General features: G+C 41.2%; 1 protein-coding gene across 1 annotated transcript in view; it reads left to right on the forward strand.

Annotated features, from left to right (window-relative positions):
• SPOCK1 (SPARC (osteonectin), cwcv and kazal like domains proteoglycan 1) overlaps window positions 1-16,783 on the forward strand; it is a 314,902-nt gene extending 298,119 nt beyond the window's left edge. The window contains exons 6-10 of the mRNA XM_086621457.1: window positions 2,456-2,572; window positions 9,335-9,556; window positions 10,165-10,227; window positions 15,444-15,581; window positions 16,596-16,783. Of these exons, the coding sequence (XP_086477583.1) occupies window positions 2,456-2,572; window positions 9,335-9,556; window positions 10,165-10,227; window positions 15,444-15,581; window positions 16,596-16,783 (728 nt within the window). The remainder of the gene's footprint in view (window positions 1-2,455; window positions 2,573-9,334; window positions 9,557-10,164; window positions 10,228-15,443; window positions 15,582-16,595) is intronic.
• The last annotated feature ends 5,046 nt before the right edge of the window (window positions 16,784-21,829 follow it).

Consider the following 21,829-nt stretch of genomic DNA (forward strand, 5'->3'; position numbering starts at 1 on the left):
ACGAATAAGGAAAAGAGCCCTAGAGGGTATTTTCGGTGATTTTTTTTTTTTTTTTCCCTGTGACTTGTTGACTTAAAATCTGTGAAGCTCAGTACACCTACACAGAAGGCATGATGAGGGTGTCAGGAAGGCACCAGAATGGGTGTACGTAGTCCAGAGTTCCAGCCTTGGCTTCCTAAAGATGTCATGTGCCACAATAGGTATTCAATAAGTAGGAGGTTTGTACAATGAAACTGCGCTATTCATTTCTTGGACAACTGAATCCTCTTTTTTTCAACCACTTGAAAACAATTAGTACTTAAAGCTGGGTTTCCATGTGTGGATTTGACTGGAGATAAATTTGTGAAATACTCTGGACATACGGATAACCTGTCATGTACGAGGTATTGGCTAAACAACACTTATGCACTATATTTCTCTTTTCTCCTTTGCAAAATTGACTTTCAAAGGATGAGACTGCTTGGCAGAAGGAAAGAAAAGACACTGCCTACTCTTAGTTCATAAAGGTGATGTGATTATCGGTACATTCCTTCTCAGAAAACATTTGCGAAGACAAGTTATTGAGAAGGAGGCTACTGTGGTCTCTCATGTCACTGTGGTTGTCTGAGAATATTTTGGCAAAAGTTATGTCTGATGAAAATTGACTGAAAACGATTCCACAGGGATGCAGGAACAGCATCTCCCATCCCATCATGTTTAACATGTACTTAGGTGCCCATCTCCCGTTGAAATTAGTACATGACAGAAATTTCTTTATCTTCGTGGATCTAAATTCACAAAATAAGGACTCTTTCATGCCTCTCTAGACTTAGTTCATTCCTGAATATTTATTACCTGTAAAATTACTTTTCTTCCTACCCTTCACCCCTTCAGGCAACATCTCCTAATGGGGGTTTGTTACAGGCAGAGTGATGGAATTTGTTCTGCTATTGCTTGTGTTGTGATTTTTCTCTGATAAAAGACTTTGTGAGTAACAGCTAAGGAACAATAGCAGCGTGAGATGTTCCTTACAGAAAAGATGGCATGGTGGGCTCAAAAATCCTGTCACTCCATGATTTTTGTCTGAACTTGCAAAGATAGTTTACAGTAAGTAAAATATAATGTTAATGTAAGTGAGAAAATAAAGTGATAAGGTTTTTCGGTGATATAAGCCACTTTACAGTTAATATCACGTTGTCTTCTGTTTCTTTTACATTAATTGGTTTTTTTCTTTAAGACCTCATTTTTCTTTACTTAGACTCAACCTTAGTGGGATAGTGATCTGCGTATTTTTATCTTTAATAGGAAAACCTATCAAACTCTTTCAGCATTATAGAACAATGGGAAAAATCTTTCTTTCTCCCCCCTCCTCAAATGCTAAAAAACTTTGCACTTAGAAAAAGCTATAATGTCCTATTTTTAACTTCAGAATTATTTCTGACCCCAAAAAACTCTTTGAGAACAAATACTCACCACAGCCCTGAGATATCAGTGAGTTCATTGCAGTCAGTGGAGCGGTGAGTTTAACTTGGGAAGACAAACTGTGGGAATCAATTGTTCTTCAATAAGGTGGATGGAGGAATATTATAATGTGCAGTGAATTGGAGAAGACATATTGTGGCTTGCCCTGTGAAGGATGTCTGCCTCTGTGGCATAAAATCTTGCTCTGTATTCCAAGAAATGTGATTTAAAATGTAGAATGAGTGCACAGCCGGAATAATAAAATTATCTGAGCATGTGAATTTTAAGCACTAAACATGATACAGGAACAAGAATATTTTTTATGACAGAAACTGGTGACTAATGCAACTTTCTTCCTTAAAAATATTTACTTCAGCTGGACATCAATCTCTTGGCGGAAATTTATGGGAAAATTAGATATTTCTCAGTAAAAATTTATAAGAAAAGAAATGGTTTACCTAGCTAACAAAAAGGAATTGACAACCTTCAGAGGTGGCAAAGTCTCATTTGCAGGAGAACTAGAGCAACATAACAATTTTCCTTTTTATGTATATAAATAAGTATCTATACTTCCTATTACTGTGATAATAGCCTTATACCAAGCCAAATGTGGTTATAAATTATTCCTAGCATCTTGTTCAAGTAGTGTGTCTAGACAAGTATGTCCCTCCTCCCCATCTGCTTGACTGATACTTTTCTCTGAAATCCTAAAAGGTGAAAACATTGAAGTTAAACAGTCACATAGCTCTAATCCAGAACCTACGGATAGCTCCGCGTGTCACTTCTTCCATCACAAATCATGCCACCTACTGAGGAGATACCCGAGTACAACTTATAATTCATTATTACTTACATTTTCTTTTTAACTTGTATCCTTTTCCCTAACCTTCTCTTTTACTTCAGAGCTCTTAACAAGGACTTTACAACCATAAACAGTATTTTTCTGATAGACTGTCTGGAGAAGGGTTTTTCGCTGGTGCTCTTGACTCAAACCAGTCCTTTGTTCTTTTTCCAGCTTGCACAGACAAGGAACTGAGGAGCCTCGCGTCGCGACTAAAAGACTGGTTCGGCGCTCTTCACGAGGATGCGAATCGTGTCATCAAACCAACAAGCTCGGAGATGGCACAAGGCAGTAAGAAAACACCTTTCCCGTTGAGCTTTGAGTGTTGTAGGCAGCTTCCCAGCCTGCGAGCGCGTTCAGCCGGGCACAGCTGTTGGGGCTGCAGTGTCATGTCAAGCAGGTGCCAGCGAGTAAGCAGATACGCAGGAGACCTCATCCTGCAAATAAATTGCTGGACCGTTTTCTAAAGGAGCCGTGGTCGTTCTGTACTCTCCCTGGCCCAAGCTGCTCTGAAAACTGGCAGTCAGAGGCAGAGACACCTTTACAAGTTAATCAGGCAAATAATGGTGTCTGAAGTCCATGGAGGTCACGTCTACACCAGTAAATAAAACTGCTCAGGGACTCTTCTCAAGCCCTGAGGTTAACTGGCGTAACACAGTTCATGTCTGTACAGCTGAACTCCGTGATCCTCCAAGTCGGCGTGACTGCATCCGAGTCACTTCCTGGGGATGGGCTGTGGCATATGCTTACCTCCCAGCATTTTCTGTTCCAATGTCAGCGGCGTGAGCCAAAAACATGGCATACAAGCATAAGGAAAATTATGCCAATGTTGGAAAAGACTCACTTAGATTTTATTTTGCACTTTCTTGCTAACAAATGCCTTGTAGAAGAGAAAGGATAATAAAAGCAACTGCATTGCAGTCAGTGAGCTGAAATAGTTAAATGGTGTGGAAAGCTGGAATCTTTTGTGTCCCAGGTATTTAATAACACCATCTTTGCTTCCTTTGATGTTTGGGGTTTTTTTAGGAAAGGAAGAAAATGAGCATTTTAGAGGACATTTGCTCTCTGTGGGTTTAGCCAACATGACTGATTTTGATGTCATTTACCCACCAGGGAGGGGAAAGATTCAGATAACAGCATCAAAAGAGGTCATGTTCATCAGAGAGCAGATGCGAATTTATTTTCTGTAAGGACTCATTAATCCTTTTAAATAGTATGTCCCAAAACACGCGGGCCCCTGGGTTGCAAAGTAGAATGTGCAAATTTTATCCTGGTGTGTGACTCACCTTCACTTCACTGCCCTGATTCTCTGGTACAAGGTGTCCAAAACCAGGGTTTGCACACACAAATTTAAAGGGTTCAGTCAACTGCTCCCTTTTACGACTTTTTTGACCCCAGTCCCTAGTTTCTCTGTAGTGAGAGGCTGAAGAAGCTAAACATGCAGTAGAGCAGACCCAGCACATCAGGATGGGCATTTGCTGTTGGTCTGTGTCTCCACAGCCATTCTTCTTTTCTGCTACGTTTGAGTTTGTGTAGCAATAAATTGCCTCTTCCAAAAGAGACAGTGTATACCCTGGGCTACATTGCTCAAAACTACGGTCAAACCTCATTAATGCCAAGTAATTGTATCTTAAAACTATGTGGTGAAAGAAGCCACATTTTGTGTAAACGATCTTTTTCGTATGTCACTTACTTTTAATAGTATTTACAACAAAGTCAGTATCTTTAAAACCACGTGTTCTACTTATTTCTTAAACGCTACTCCAAAAAAGGGTGTTATCATGCAAGGGGAAGCCAAACCGTAGTGCAAAAAGGCAACTGGATGTACAGCTAATCATGGCTTCAAGATGTGAATTAATTTCATACCCCATGACAGAAAACGCCAGAGACTTAAAACTTTGTCTGAAGTCCTTGGGGCCCAGGAGCACATGAGATATCATTTTATCAGACTGTCAAAAGGATGTTTTTCATGCAGATGACCTGTGGGCTGCTCATGAGGAACTTAGCAAATGCCTAAGAACAAATTCATTCCTAAAGGTGTTGGGTCTTTTATTTTTTTTTTGCTGAAGCAATTTCAGTGAGAAAAACATTCCTGGCAATTCTGCAGTGTTTGCTCTGATTCACAGAGGAGCTGTTATCTCTTTTTAGTTTAGTTTGATTCCTGGCAGCTTTTATATGAAAGGCTGCCTTGATGATCTTAAACACTTGATCTCAACAATGTTCATTTTTAGACTGTTGACTTAGTTTGGCACATTTTCTTATTTTCTTGTATGTCAGTTTAAAAGAAAAGAAAGAAACTTTACAAGTTAAGATGCCTGAATCGTTTCTGAATGCCACAAAACTTGGGCTTGTTTTTCTTTTTAAGAGTTTGTAACAGTCTTCATGAATTAATCTGCATGTGTCAAATTCTGCAGCTCCAGTTCTCTCTGGAAGCACTGAATATACACACAGAGTAAGGACAGCAGTATTTGGCTTCCTCTAACTTCAAACATTTGTAAAAATGAAAGACATCTTAAACAAGGCTCAAAATTCAAAGCAAAGTTCACATACCCAAGCTGAAAACAAATATTTGTGTGAATCCTACCAAACAGGACACACACAGCTCTGGAAATACGCTCTGATGTATGCATTGCCCTTTTTTTATTGCTCTGCATGTGTTGCCCTCCTCACCAGGCTGATCACTTCATTAAACTGAACTGGTTTGGTTATGCCTGTAGAGTCTTAAAAGGCATACGCATCCTCAAAGTAATCCGTTTTGGGTATGCCCCTGTGGCAGTAAAAGGAACAGATGGTGGGATGCGATGACTAAGATGCCTTGGACACATCAGCTGTCTAGAGAAGGTGTTCCAGCAGAGATTTCTCTATGCTACATTAAATTTTCAAGATGTTACTGTGAGTGTAAATAAGCTTTTTGAGTGTATTAAGTTCACCCCCAGGTGAAGGAAAAAAGTACACTTTAAAAAAAAAAAAAACACACTCTCTTGAAAGAAAAAGAATGAGGACAAGTCATTGTGTTTGAAATCTCAAACTATCATTCAGTGAGCTATCTGCCAGATCCCAGCAAAGCACCGTAGGCCAGGAACTTTGTCTTTCTGCAGGCTTTGTACAATTGGAATCTCCTCAATAAATAATATAAGCAACTCTGGGACATGCTTTGACATAAGGAAATAATAAAACTAATTAGGTAGTAAGATCAGATTCAAATTGCTCCTGAGCCTGTTGATAATTCGTAACATTCCCGTATTGCAGCTAGATAGTCTCTTTGGTTGGAGTGGGAGTTGTTTTTCTTTTACTAGAGATCTATGCAGTATAAAGGATTTTTTCTGGGGAACCTTTCTTCTCCTTCCTTTATTTTAAGTGATGGGGGAAATTAGGTTAATTATTCCCTTGTTAATTTAATTGTAGTGTACTTTAATAAAATAAAACTTACTCATGTAAGTCAACTCTTGAAGGGGGAAAATAATTTTATGTGCCAGAAGGTGTGTTTATTTTTAATTACGATTTTCACTTAAAGACTTTTTTAAATTTAATTCCATTTTAATTCAGAGGAGATGGAGCGTTTTAGGTATTAATAGGATATGAGACTTTCACATGTAGGTCACTGGTTTGATTTCCTTCCAAATCTGTAGTGAATGAAAGTTGTTAGGACACTGAACAGCTGTCAGTTGGAATGAGAAACACAGTGGTCTCAAGCCAGGTCCTTGTGAGCAGGTGTCCAAATGAGAGCAACCACCACCACAACTGACTTTAATTGGCATCTGTGTTGGCAGCCTCTGCCAAGGAGCCAAGAGCAGGAGGGCTATGAAGCCTGCCCCATTCTCTTGCTTCTCCCCATGGGCACCGCAGGGCTGCGCTGATGCACAGAAAGATGCAGAAAAGTTCTTATGGAGGTTACTGTTGTTGCAGGTCTGTTGTGCTAGAAGTCCAGCCTATTAACCAAGCACTTAATTCATCACAGAATTACAGTATGTGGTTTATTTCATCTAACATAATCACATCGTGTTTATAAGCAAGTATTTCAAAAAACTCTAACAAGGAGTTAATTCATTCAACATCACTTGGCTTCACCAAGTTGATGGGAGCACAGTGACCTCCCGGTGAAGGCAGATGAGCTCTGAGAACTGTTTTCCATCAGCTGCCCTGGTTAGACACTGAGTCAGTGCCTGCGTTGCACACTCAAGGCACACTTTGCTTTCATTCCTGTTGCTGGGTGCCAAGATCATCCAGGATTGCTGGGTTTGGGCTGCAAATGCAGCATTGCAAAAAGTGATTTATGGGCAGTAGCTTTATCAGGAGACAATATGAAGTAGAGGTAGATAATGCTATTCACCTTCAACCACATACTGAGGGGCAATTAAAGAACTAACCTTTTCACTGACAATAACCATCATAGAATCTAGCTGAGGGCTTTCTGTTGCACCTACCACTGTAATGTTTAAAGACTTCCAGACCACGCTGTCTAATAATGAAGCACTGCTTAATAATGCAGCCTCTTAATAAACCTAACCTGGAACGCTGGTCACAATAGTGAAAGCTCCCTTCTTTATAAGAAATTACAATCAAAAAACTCTTCAACTAATGTAATTAACTGTCATCGTAAGTGACCTTTCATGATGGTATCTTGCATCCACGCCCTGATGGTATGTCACAGAGCAGCTTCGTATTCACATCAGTCACTATCTTGTGATCTGCTCAGACACCTCAGTACCGAGGGCACTGTTGTGTCCCTGGGTGCATGTTGTACACACAGATAAAGACTTCCCAGCAGGGAGGAAAACAAGACTCAGAAATAATCCACAGACACTGTCAGGGGCAAGTTCACGCCAGGATCTCCTCCTCCCTGCCTTGATCCTTGCCACTTAGGAGGTGACCTTTAGAGACCCACGGGGCTGAGCAACACGTACAGTACTCAAGTGGTTGTAGAACAGACCTTGTAGTTATTCACCGTAGCAGCAGTAAGTGCCACGACAGGGCGTAAAGACCATCGCCAGAGAGGGCATCTGTGCAGGAAAAGAGCAGCCAAGGGAATCCAGCTGTTTTTCCCCTGGAAACTGTTAAACTGGGGTAGCCGAAGCGTGTACTGGTCCCTGCTCCACCATACAACTGAATGATCCACCCCTGCCTGTTTGACTAGTTCTACCCTGCCCCGTGGTGGGGAATGAGGCACAGCGAACACCGGCACGAGGCAGGACTGCGTGCTCTGCTCCTCGGTGCTTTGTAAAGACAAAGTGAGGGATTCTTATCAATGAGTCTGCAGTGACCAAATCCTGCTTACCTTCTTCAGATGAATAAAGTAATTGAAGTCAATATTCCTAATTGCTTCAGCAAGGCAAGCAGGCTTCTTCCCCACTCTGTTCACACAGCCTTTTTCACTGTGCTCAAACTCGCTTAGATAACATTAGAGGGGATAACGGCACAAAAACACGATGAAATGTTCAAGCATGATCTCTTTCTTCCCCGCCTGAGCTGCCTCTAGCCCTGAGGAAATGAGTTACCTTTTTCCCTTCTCAGAGAAACATGTATTATGAATGACATAAACCGTCCCATTAGTTAACCCTTCAGATTGTTCCTCCATCTCACTGACAACCTTCAGCCACAGTTGCATACGAAAAGCACAGCTTCCAGCACAAAGCACTGCCCTCCCTTGGATTAATACTTGAAATAGCAGGTAGGCTGCAGAGCTTGGACAAACTGTCAGCGTGAGTCCAGCAACATCTTAGGTTTTGCTTTAACAAAGCAGCATCCTGAAATGGGACTTGACACTTACAGCAGATAAGGCTAAGTTTGACCTCTTTCAATGAAAGATGCAGCGAAAGGAAAAAGCCCGTCAGACTTCTTGACATGGCCCATAGTGGAATGAATAGTGCCCAGGCAGGTTATCACACGCAGCTGAAACTGTGTGAGCGTGCGGTGCCCAGGGTACGTGGTTCAGGGTCCCTCTGTGCCTGTACATCCCCAGCCAATGTAACCTGTTTGTGAGTCCTTGTTGAAAACAATATCCTTATTTTCAGATTTATTAGCTCTATGTTACAAATGTATTTGCTTGCATCATAGATAACTTGGAAATTAGTCCATGTTTGTACCAAGCATTGAAAATACAGTGGCAGTATGGATTTATAGTGCCCTGACTTGTTTGTGAAAGAAAGCAATGCCACTGTTTTTGTGGAGCCTGCAGAATAATGGAACATGTATCCCTTATACATTGTGGCTATCTATATGCATGACAGTCTTTCTGTGATACTGCTGCTGCTGCTGCAGTCTTTTAAGGATTTGAGCTATTAAAATGAATGATGATGATGGTTTTCAAAGTGCTAGAAGAGCAGAATTGTGTTTTGCTGCACAATCCTGGAGGCCACAAGAAGGAATGGTGCTGGTATGGCATAGAAGAGCACATGCAGTTCTCTGGAGCTTGCAGCTGAAGCAGTGCCATTCTTCAGAGTGGGGCAAGCAAAAGATGCCCTTCGTCCCTTCTCTCTCCCTGCCTCCCCCTGACAGCTCACAGTCCAGATCAGAGCATGTTGTTGTCCATCACAGGAGGAAGGGCTTTGAAGAGTGAAAAGCTAGGACAAGAGATGGAAAGTGAGAGCATAGTAGGAAAGAATTTGATCAGGGAACTAGAAACGGGTCTGGAAACAGGATTTAAATTTCATTCAGACTCAATTTAGTTTGAAAATACAGTGGATGCAGCCTTTCGTCATCACACTTCAGTTTCTTGGAACTCAGGCCAGCCCACTTGGACTGAGGATAGAAAAAAAAAGGTGAGAATTTTTTGAGTAGAAATAACTTTGAATTACAGTAATCAGCTATGAATCTCAGCCCTCTCCACCCCACGCCTTCTAAAGAGTGTCAGTAATGCTCTAGCCTGCAGCCGTGCTTGGGTTTTAAGCTTTACACAATCAGTTCAAGTCTTAGAATTTTGTTCAGCTTTGGGCAAGTCAAGTTAATGTTCAGAGTCTAGCCAAAAAAAATTTAGAAAGTCTTCTGCTTAGCAATGATTCCTGTGCGTTGAGCATGCTGGGGTTCGATTGGGGATATTTGCCTCTCTTCTTACAGGATTTGACACCAGCATACTACCAATCTGTAAGGATTCCTTAGGCTGGATGTTCAACAAACTTGACATGAACTATGACCTGCTGCTGGATCCCTCGGAGATCAGTGCCATTTATCTGGATAAGTATGAGCCGTGCGTCAAGCCTCTCTTCAACTCTTGTGACTCCTTCAAAGATGGAAAGCTTTCGAACAACGAGTGGTGCTACTGCTTCCAGAAGCCGGGCGGTGAGTTGTGCCATTGGCAGTAGGAAGAGAAGTTGGTTGGGTCCTCCTGTGTTTCAGGTTTGATTGATCTGGTTGTAGAGATAGTTTGGTAATTGGCAATCAGCTGTGTTAAAAAGCTCTTTTCTCTAGCACTGGTGTGAAAGGGCGTTGTGTAACAAGGCTTAATGTCACAGGTGAACTGTATTAATATCCCTTGATCATTAAAACAAACAAAGAAGTCTTAAGTGCCAGTGCACACAGTCTAGAAATAAGGTCTATTGCTGATAGAAAGCTCAAGAACTTACTCTTTTATTAATGCAGAAATTAGTCAATTAGCAAATCATAAATCAGAGAGCTGGCATTGTGTCAGTTTGGTGAAAAGAGAGGAAAAACGGTTTAACAATGAAAACGGCCCCCAAACACTATTCTCAACTCCAGTGTGTTGCGATTTTTTTTTTTTAATTAGTGGAGCTAATGTCATAAATTTGTTTTGCAGTACAGTACCAGCATATGGGCTTCTTTCGTTCCCAGGTGTACAGTAGTCTACATTTCATGTCAGTGGTGAAGCCAGTCATTACAGAGTCTGTCCCGTACCATCTGGAAACTGATTCTCATACATTATATTTTAGGTCTTCCTTGCCAGAATGAAATGAATAGAATTCAAAAGCTAAGTAGAGGGAAGAGTCTGTTGGGTAAGTTCGATCACTTGCTATTCATTTACTCAACTAATTAAAGCTTCTGTGATTATTGTAACTTTATATGCAGTAATGGTTTTTCAATTAGAGACTAATGTTTTGAGTTGGGAATATGTACCATGGAGTGTAGACCTGACACTATGAAATTAAACAAATAATGAGATAGCAACGTTCGGAACAGGTGTCAGCGTGGCAACCGGTTCAGAACTAATTTACAGCTCTCCAGAAATGCAAAGCCTTGTCTGCACAGAGCTTAATACTGCCTTCATCACCTCCTAGGTCAGAGTAAGTACAGACGCTGCTTGATACTCAATCCTTCTATTTTCGACGGGTGACTGAAGGTGCCACAGTGCATATCCAGTGGGTTCATGTCTTCTTCCAGTTGTGGTGCAATGCATGTGTTCCTCGGGGTTCAATTTTGTCTAATCATCCTTAAAAATATTGCAGTATATCCCATGTATATGAAAACAGGAATTTGTATCATCTCATTTGAGGCAGGCCTGCAGGATGCTCCGTGCTGTAAGATGTGATAATGCCCACCCCTCTCTTCGCTGACTATTGGGAGCCTGGTTTGATTCATAACTTACACTGCTTTGATGGATATCTAAAATTAGATGAATTAAATTCCCATATGGCATTTTCCCATTTAATTGCTAAAAACTCAAGTTGTTGAACTGAGTAAATTGAAAGTAACTTATTCCATACCCTAAAATCACCTGGTATTACATAGCCTGGCGTTTATGTGGTGGTACCTTATTGAAACTTCTGTCCCAGTGCATTCCTGTACTTAAGAGTGAATCACGTGGGCATATCAGTACTGGTTAAAGTGTCTGTTTGCAGAAAGCCCTGCATTTCACCTTTGGAGAGTCTGGCTTGCCTCAGAGCCAGGCTGCCAGGCCAGCAGCAGGAGCTCGGATCAGGTTCTTACAGCATCACTAGCTGCAGCACAGAGGACACATGTCAGCTCTGCTGAAATGCTTCTCAGATTGCAGTCTGCTTCTCAGGTCACTCTTCAGATTGTAGTCTGACGATCCTAGATCCTCATTAGCAGACCCTGCAAACAGAGCTTCTGCAAAGCTGGTCTTTGCCAAACCCTGCCATTCCCGCTGGCCACTGCCATTTGGACTCAAGGTTCAGGTACCTTATGTACAATCCCAACCTGGATTCTTTGGTTTAAAGCAAGAAAAAACATTCTCAAAGGCCACAAGGACTATGGTTTGGTACCATCATCCTTTCATAGCAAGTTCACATAAAAATTAAGGAGTTTTGGAGCTCCTGCTGTTCATAGCTGTGGGAGCAAAGGGAGGATTGATCGCTTAGTTATATATATGCTCCATTAGGTAAATATTTTGCATTTGTGTTCGAATGCATGTTGTGGTGGAGGAAGTCACGGTGGTTTATGTCTCATGGGTGTCATGATTTTCAAAACCACCTAAAAGAATAAGAAGCCCAGTTCCTAATAGATAGCTTTGGCTATCCCGTATTTATTTTATGCTTTGCTGTTATTTGCCATATGCAATAAATGTCATCTGGGTTGAAACATAAGTGGTTTGTTCCAGTGTGCAGGGAAAAATGATGACTATATTGCAGGTAGTACAACATGCAGGCAGTTGTACCACTCATCACTGGGATCTGATCACAATAGCAGGAGTAAAATGACAAAGTAAAAGCAGTAGGAATGGTCCCTTACCACAAATAACTTCTAGTCAACTGCATTTAAAAAAATGAAGGATAAAAGTGGCTAAGCTCAACATATCAAGAAGTGTCAAGCATAGGTTGTTCCACAAGCTAGAAAATTATAATATAGAGAGGAACTTTATGCTTCACCTACCTTGAAAGTCTGCCTGCATAATGGCACCTGTCTTTGAGATTTTAATCTGGTCTCATAGCTGTTTATACAGCAGAAAACATTGTCTTTTCTCTTCACTGGCTGAAAAACAATGCAAATGGAAACCAAAACATACACGTGACAAAAAGCACGCTTGTAGCAACAATAAAGCTTGAAAAGAGAGATGAATATTTTCAGAGAAACCAGCCTTTAAATATTCTCTTTCCTTCTCTGTCCCTGACATATAGAGCACAGCATTTACTGCCTGGACAGTACACTTGAAGAAGATTTCTGTTAACTTGTATTCATTGATAAAAAATGATGACTTTTGATATTTTGTCCTCTCTATATTTTTCAAAACACATGCCAGTTGCAACGAAGTACTTCAAAGCCATTGCCATTAGATATGTTGAATTTGGAGGCTTTCAAATAGAGTCTAGCATCCCAGGGGACTGAATTAAAAAGTAAACAGCACTATTCATCTTTTCCTACCAGATTTATCTAGAGTACAATTAACTGCAGAGAGTGTACTTTTAGAGCATACAACTGTGCGGCCTGATAATGCTTCTCCCACATCACTAAGGTAATAAATTTCTGCTCCCGTCACTGTTTTCTTCTGTCTCAGCCCTGTGAATCCAGCTAACGTGATAGCTGGTACAGGGAGCCGTGTGCCGGTTAGCACTGAATTCTGTCGGGCTTTTACCCGTGTGCTTCACTATCTTTAGCGTATAATTATTCTCCCCGTGTCCTCTGAGGAAGGGGAGTATTATATAGGTAAGGAAATGATGCAGAAAAAAAAAAGAGATACAGGTCTGGATCCGTAAAGAGGATGTAGATGCAACAGTGCTGTTCAAGTTTGCATGGAATAATTAAATGCTCCATGGGACAAAGAGAGATGGAGGAAGCAGGATTCAGTAGCCTGAGGCAGTTCAGTGCAATGACTAACGTTTTGTAGTGCTTAATAGTAAAGCTGGTCCACTCCACACTTGTCTGTGCAACAGCCTCTGGAGAGGAAACGTGAACTCCTTTGTCTTTCAAACCCTGCAGATGTTCTCTGACGCCAAACCAAATTACGAGGTGAAACATTCCCACTAAAGGGGCTGTCTGGATGCCATGCTCCAGCATAGCAGAGCTCATTCCTAATGAACACAGGGGCTGGTCTGTGTAGGGTTTGCAGGACGGATCATCACGCTGTGCAGCATTTGCTCCCAGGGACTCTCATCCTCACGAGAGTATCACCTGCACCTACCACATTGGAGAGGACATGCTGTAATCTCCCCTGTGATGGTTGGCAAATGCTGTGACGTTAGTATGCGTAGCTAAATATTTAAAGCTCCGGTGTTACATACAAATTGGCACAAATTCCACATACAGAAGGAAAAGCCTCTTCTACTCTTCGCTCTGACCCAAAGTGTGAATCCTCTCCACACACAGTTATGTTGGCAGTGAGCCCGGGCCATAATTTATTTTTAAATTTATGGCTTCTACAGGCAGCGTGGAACATTTTAATACCTTACAAGAAACACAGTGAAACGGTGCAAAAAGGCCTGTTTCAAAGAAGGGAAAGGTTGCATTGCCCAAGGAAAAGCGAAGGCATGAGAGAATTCAAAACGCAGAGGCCATTCTCTGCTCACCCTGCAATGCCACGGAGGTTCCCCCTTTGATTCCTCCCTGGAGCTGGATGCTCCTTGGATATAACAGGAACTCCAGTGACACTGGTACAGCTACACTGATATACACCAGCTCAAAATCAGCACCTGAGCACTTTTCCCAAAGTTGTGTATAGTCCAATAAACACCTGGAGTGCTTAACAGAGAGAGGACATGAGCATGAATATGAAAAAACACCTAATCAATATTGAAATAAAGGATTGAACACTGAGCATTAACTTATGAAAACCTGCGAAGATGAATACATATAAATGCTTATTAGAACCATTTTTTTTATATAAATAGTGAAAATGAGGCTTTGGTAGTCATCGTTGTGCTTACATTTGTCCATTAACATAGTGGTGGTACCGATAAGCAAACCTGCTACAAGATCATGCTTTGAAGTTACTTAAAATACTCTCACTAATGGATATGAAGTGGTCTCCAAAACTGATCAGATGAACAAGGTTTTCTGCAGATGTTCAAAGGTTTCTGTTCCCATCTTTCAGACCTCCGTTAGCAGCACTCAAACATTAGACAAGATCTGCAGTGCAACGAGTTTGGAAATTCAAGGATTTACATTATATGGGGGGGGGGGGGGGGGGGGGGGGGTGTAGGTGATTGACTGACTTCCACTTTTATGTCTTTTATATAGCAAATTTCATGACATTTGGGCAGCATCTTCTCATTCATTTTTTTCGGTGAGAAATGTAGTGGAAATAGCCCCTTTGACACATGAACTGTCTGAAGAGGTGCTATACACATGGAACTAGTTAAAAAACTTACTGCGTGACTAGTAAATCACTGGTATCTTTGACAAAGGAGAAAAATACTTTCTCAAAAATCATTTGAGACAAGAAATTTGGGGGCAAAGGTGGGTTTCTGCCATGTTTCAAATTGAAGCAATTGGCAAAGGAGGGAAAATGACTGTACTGACCTCCCCTGGGAATCAAGCTAACTCATCTCGAAGGACAAGAGGGCTTTTCATATTGAAGTACGTTTGCTGTAGCTGCTGAAAATGGTGGGAACAGTAAAATGGGTTTCTCCTGAGAGCTTCCCTGTCTGCAGAAGCCAGAATGAACCACACTCTACGAGACTGAACTATATTGGTTTTATTGTGAGACAAATCTTGGGCTTCAAATCCAAAGACTTTCTGACTTCAAATCCTGTTGTGCCTTTCTGTAAAGGTTATGCTCATGTATTACTTCTGCTTTTATACATGGGAACTTTGGGCAAGTCGGAAGTTGTGCTTGAGATTAGTATGAATAGCAAGCAGATGGCAGATACCTTCCAGGGATAATTACAGTGTTGTGGAAAGACTTATGTGATAAACACTGAAGGAGTGCAAATGGAAGGGAAATGCAGAATTAATGAAGTTGGGGTAATAATCCAGTTGAGAAGCAAAGCTTAAAACCAGGAGTTAAATCTGAAAGGGGCTCTGCGGGAACGTTAGTCATTCAGGGGCAGACCCAACCCTATCTCTAGGACCACGTGCCATCACCCTCCATGAGCTGTACATGCACCAACATTTATGCGCTGCACAGTGACCAGAGTGGCTGAAAATAGTTAATCATATATAATTTCTGCTCCCTTTTAGGCACCAGACAATCACATGTATTTTCTTGCCAACGTTGGAAAGATCTTCACGTAAATAAGCGGCGGGTTCGCAATACTCTGTATACCTGCTTGCTCCTACAGAGGCTTGCGTTACTGATTATACCTTCTGTTTTATTCAGGTGCTTTCATCCCACGGTGCAACGAAGAAGGTTATTACAAAGCCACTCAGTGCCATGGCAGCACAGGGCAGTGCTGGTGTGTCGATAAGTACGGGAACGAGATAGCCGGCTCAAGAAAGCAAGGGACAGTGAGCTGTGGTGAGTAATGACGTGCTTTCCGCAGACAACGAAGGAATTAACAGTGTTGTAAGCCCTGCCATTGCTGTACGATGGAGTACGATAACCGAAGTGACAACAGGGAAACATCACTACGAGTGTTCAAAGCGCTCCCGTGTTTTCCTATCCAGACTACAAATGGGGCATTTATATACATATTGGTCCTTTGGACTGGGGTTGCTGAAGCCACTGATAAGATGGTATTTTTGCTACCAGCCTGGAAAATGTAGTATTTTAGATTAAAATTAAGGCTATGGGATTGCTATGCATGGTTATTAAATATATTGTTCTGTATGCTCTGGAACGCACATTTACTGCGACTTCATGAATAATGTCTTTCCAGACAAAGGAAGGCCTGTGTAAAATTTTATAAATTAACAACCAAGCCCAATAAAATCGCTGGCAGGACAATATTATTTAGGTATGTGAAATCACCAATTAGCTGTTACACCTAGGCAAGCAAGATTCCAGCTGTATTCCTTCGGAGTGCTTCAGCGATGGTTGTGGGTGCAGCTTTCTTCTTTGAGAAGGAACAGAAAAAGCAGAGACCTGGAAGGTCTGAAGCGCCCAGAATCACATCACAGATGTTAGGTTCAGTAGCTACATGTGCAGAGCATGGTTTATGCACTCAAATACAATCAATTTGTGGAATATTTTTAGCTGGGTTTATAGAGTTGTGATGGGATGAAAGTATTTGCAAATGAGTGATGATTTTCTGGCCTGCATGCGTGTGAACTGAGTCAGTACTCTCCTTAAAATTGGTTGAGTCTCTAGGAGGAGAGCAATGCATAGGTTTTTATGCAAATAACTTTAGGTATATAATTTATCCCAGCTCAGGATGAAAATTGAAACGTAAAGGTTGTTTCCTGAATAGCTGAACCAATGAATTTTTTAAAGTAACGTTGCAAATGAGAGTGGCTTGAATGACAAGGGTAGTGATGAGCGAGGGATTTGGTGTCATGTGAGGGAATGACCTTTCCTGCTCACCTGTTTCAGAAGAAGAGCAAGAAACCTCAGGGGATTTTGGCAGTGGTGGATCTGTTGTGTTGTTGGATGATTTGGAAGAGGAGCCTGAAGCAAAAAAAGACAAAGAAGGGAAACTGAAGATTCATGTAAGAGCAGCTAATGAAGATGATGAAGATGAAGATGATGATAAGGATGATGAAATTGGTTATATATGGTAGTGCCCGTCATAATGAGGACTCACGTTTTGCACAATATTGCAAGTCACATCATATCTCTGCAATTGTATCTGAGAGTACCTGGCACAAATATTCCCTCTCTACTGAGTTTAATTTTGTATTATCTATTTAATTTGGAAGACAACTGTTTTTTTCAGCAAGGACTGTTTGGAATACTGCTTTTGTTCAGTCGGTTTGGGGGATTTTTGTTCTATCCACAGGGTCAATGAGTTTTGTTTCGAAAACATTTCATGTCTTAATCCTCACTTGCACAGCTCATGAATTACATCCTGTGAAAGAAGAATCGCAGAAGGGGCTCAACAAACCAATACAAGGCTTAGAAGTCCTTCTCGTGTTAGAGAATTTGTGTCGTAAATTGTTACCTGGATCATGTCAGAAGCAGTTATTTTTCTTTTATGAAGAAGGAATCTTAGGTGCCTCATTTTCTAGTCCTTATTTGTTACGTTCCAGTAAAGAGTAAGTCTCTTTGGGTAGTGACTTCTGGCTGCCCAGCACCAAGGAGATTTAATCCAATAAGAAACCCACTGGCGGGATTTTCTCCTCCTTAGATTCTCTGAGAATGAGTCCAACAGGCTTAGTCCAGCCCACACTGTAGGCAAAGCTCCCACCAGAGCGTAGATCAGCTCACTGACGCTGTTTATTTGGTTTAAGGAACGTTCCCTTGATCTTAAGAGATGCTGAGAACCATGGACCAAGCCCTACAGGCAGGGAACAGAGTCCATCTGCCTTTCAAAGTGTTTAAGAAAAGAGTGTTTTGTGAATTTGTAGCACCATAAACCACCTCTGTAGCTGTTCCTCAGCTTTTAGCACTAAGAGTTGCACTAACGTCGTGCAGGCAGCCTGTGCTTCCTGCTCACACACTATGGATCCGCCTGTTCTTCATTTACTCTTAGCAACCCCTCATTCCAAAGTTATAAAGCTGTCCAAAGACACTAACCATCAAAAGTAATAAGCTGTCGTTTCTTTAATTTGAGTAGTTAATATTTATTTGGCCTGTTTAAAAAAGCAACTTTAGGTGGTCATGTTTCAAAAGCATAACCCCTTTGTTCACTGTGACAAGTTGCACGCTGGTAATGCACACACGTAAAGGAGAATAGTATTAAAATACAATCTGTGATTCCCTCAGCATCTCCCATATATCCATAGCTCTGCAATTGTTTCACAGCATATTGACATGAAATTATTTGCTGTGTCCTTTCCCATTGCAGTTCTCTGATGCAGTAATGTACTGTGGTGACCTTTTATTATTTTTGCTGTTTTCAGAAGCAGTAAGAGGTACCTTAACCCCACTCTTGCATTAGGATGCAGATGTAAGTATTTCAGCAGTGCCTGTGTTTGCCTGTGAGTTATTCTGCAGAATGAAAAATGTGCTTATTACACAGGAAACTAATGAGATCGAGGTTTTTTTTCCTCTGAGTTAGGTGTTGGTTATAGAGGCAGAGACAGGATGGAGTCAGGAAAATACCTTGCTGGTTGGCAGAAGTCACTTTTCCAGGGACACTGACCCAAGGGCTGCGGTCCTCACCCCTTTCCTAAGTCACTGGCCACTGCAGAGCCTGGCAGAGCTCTGCAGCCCCTCTCCCACCCTGAGGACCTCAGACAGGATCAGAAGAGGAACTCCTTTCCGACACTATGTGTTGCAGGGGCTCAGTTGTTTTTTTCCTCTTTCATTTCCTATTTATCTAGATCAATGACCTGAGAGCAAAGAGCAAGCCTGTGTAATTGTTATTGATGCAGAAGGATGTGTAAAATCGTGAGGAATTTGTTGTGTCTCGTTTCACGCCCCCGCATCCTCCCAGAAATCTGCCATCATAGTCATTTGCAAAAGGCCTGCAATCCTCCCTGCCACAAATCCCTTTGGTTTTCCTACAGCTTTTGAAAATTTATTTTAAAATCACTGCCCGTGAGCTGCACAGCGCACACACACACACTTTTTCTACTTGCCTTTCACAGAAAATGATGCTGACTTGCAAGAAGAACAGATACAACCAGCGTTTTTGTTTCCGTAAATAATATGATTGCATGAGAAGCAATTGAACACCATCAGTAGGTTGCTTCTCAAACACTGTGGCTGGTTTTCTTCCGGTATTTTCTTAGTTAAACCCATACTTTCCGAGTCTAGCTCTGCTGTCCTGTGCAGGACCTGCCTAAGGCACAGAGTTGCCATTTCACTCTGACATAAAACCGAGGTCCAGAATCACCAGAGTTCTACTTATCCCCCTGACTGGACTCATTCTCCACACACAACTAGTTTTTCTGCAGTCCCTCATCCCTTTGCCATGGCTTATCTTGGAACTATGCATTACTTCAAAGGTCACGTAGTAAATCCCTTCTCCTGCCCAGCACCTCACCAGGGTAAATCCTGCCTAACCGAGCCCTTGGAGGCTGCTGCAGGCTCCAAGATTGCAGCCCTTCTGTGTCACGTACAAACATGCAAGATGGTTCAATAAAAGCTGTTAAATAAGTCTTTAAAAGTGAATGTGGACATCCTTCAGCCTACATAAGCAGACGTGCCACCACCATCCATTTCTCAACACCCTTGGTCCTCTCCTAGCTGTAATCTCTCGCATGCAACTATTCCGAACCAGAGCTGGCTGATTTCATAGCTTAAACTATAAAACGATTCCCATCATCTCAGACTCACCAGCTCGAACGTGCTGTGGGTACCAGTCCAACTGCTCCGTGCCCAGCACAGCCAGGCAAGAGGGCAGATGCCTTGGCTGGTTCAGCTGACCTCTGCTGGCACAACATCCTTTGCATGTAAACACACATACGTGTGCACACACACACGCAGACACCACACACACACACACACTCTCACCTTTTAAGCCCACTGAGATTCAGGATCACACCCCTAACCAGATGATCCATCACCTGCTTCAGGTGTTCAAATGTTCTTCTGAATCAGGGCTGGCACTGGAAAAAAAAATGCCATTTTATTGACTAGTTCAGTTGGGTACAACTACAAGGGAGTTTAAAGAGAGTCGTGTCAAATCAGAAGGTGTCCCAGCGTAGCCAGGAACAGGCTGTTGTGCTTGGAAGGGCAGCTCAGGCTATGGATTGCTTTAAGAGCAAGTTTGCAAATCTTCTGAAGCAATTTAGCAAAGCCCTTTTGTGATCCACTGGCATCCTCCAGTGGTTGGGGGATCTGCAGCCTATATAGACGTAAGTGTGTATATATATATATGTCTGTCTGTATATATACATTTATACACATATCTGTGTGTGTGTCCAGTTTGGCAAGATGCATTAATAAAATGTTTTTCTTTAAAAGAAACCAGCAATTCTACCAAGAGCCAGTGCTCTTCCAGATCAAGCCCCTTCCATTCTTCATGCTTTGTAAAGGATTAATTTGCTTCCAGCTTTGTTTAATTCCTTTCTTTTTCTTTTCTTTTTTTTTTAAAGCAAGACTTCCCATCTGCATCAAGTCATTGACCTTCCAAACATCTTCTCATTGTGAAAAATGGAATCAGAGTTGTCCCATTCTTTTAGAGACACAAACCAATTTTTAATCTTATTTTCTTTTCATATTAGAGACTACGAAATACTGTTAGGCATTGCTTTATGTTTCAAGGTGTCCTTTTAACTACTGTGGTTAAATCAAAATCTCCTTGAGTTCAGATTTCAGCACAGTTGGGTTTTTTGGGTCATTACTGGCCTTTGCTGTGAACACAAAGAATCCATTTTCCTTTTTTTTTTTTTTGTCTTTTTTTAAGCTATTCTGTACTATTATTTTAAACCATTTGAAGTGTTTATTTAATATTTATTCTACAGTTTATATTGAAAATGTAAAGTTTATATTTAAAACAACACTGTTTGTTAGTGAATGCTTCTCTTTGCCTCGCCAGCCTAGTCTGTTAGTCTCAGTGTACATTTCTGGCATGGGAATATTTTGATATTAGAAGTTTTGTAGCTTTTTTCCCCTCAAACAGCAAATGACATAGATCTAAGGTCACCACTTGATACAGACCACCAGATCGCTCAAGCTTAGCTTCCTACATTTGTTGGCTTTTATTGCAGTCCCTCCTGTATGCCATTCAGGTTCCTTTAATACATAGACTGCTTTGTACAGTTCCTATACATCAAAAAACCCTTTCTACAGTAGGTGGGTTTTGGTCTTTTTATACTTTTCTCAATGCTGTTGATGTCCATTACTGTTAAATGCGTAGATCTGTAAGGAGAGATCCAAATATTACGTGTTTCAGTTTGGTGTCCCTACTGTAGATGGATGTAGACTACCATAGTAAGTAGGCTTGCATAGTAAATTCTGAATGCTTTTTCCATAAGGAGTTAAGTGGAATGTGAGCATTTTGCTATCTTTGGTTAACTGTAAATGCTTAACTGTAGTCTGAAATAGTTGCATTTTTGTCTGTCTCAATAAATTTTAATTTGTCTGTGACTCCTTATCGCCTGTCCTGAATTTTATTAAACTCTGGGGATCAAAAATACTGTGGTACCTTAAGTCAGCATTTAATCATGCATGGAAATGGATGGCCTTTTATATTTGGTTTATACCTTATACCTCTGTTCTATGTCAGCTGTAATCTGTGAAGTTAATGTAAGGTCTCTAGAAAGCTGTATTTTAAAAGCAGAAATGAAACCAAACTGAAAGTAATAACTGTACCAAAATCAGAACTTTTCAAATTACATTAAAATCGATTTTTATGGAACTAGCTAAGGGGGAAGCTTTCCATTTTATTTCCTCCCCACTCTGCAAATTGTGATGTTTTTCTCTCTCTTCTGAAGGTATCCAGGGCAATTTTATAAACACAGCCACATTCTACAGTGGCCATATCTACCTGAAGACAAAATTATATTCAATACAATTGAAGGGAAGCCATCCTCACTTAGAAATATCTAGTTTGGTGTCTCTATTAATAAATTAGAGCTCCTCTTTAATATTACTAACTAATTTAAACAGCCAACATTATTACATTGCTAACTACAGAGTTAAAAATGTTATTCCATCACCTTTCCTCTATATATGCAATATTAAAGTACCACATGAAAGCGTGAAACATATTTTCA

This window comes from Tauraco erythrolophus, chromosome 16, assembly GCF_009769465.1.
Source record: "Tauraco erythrolophus isolate bTauEry1 chromosome 16, bTauEry1.pri, whole genome shotgun sequence".
Lineage (NCBI taxonomy): Eukaryota > Metazoa > Chordata > Aves > Musophagiformes > Musophagidae > Tauraco > Tauraco erythrolophus.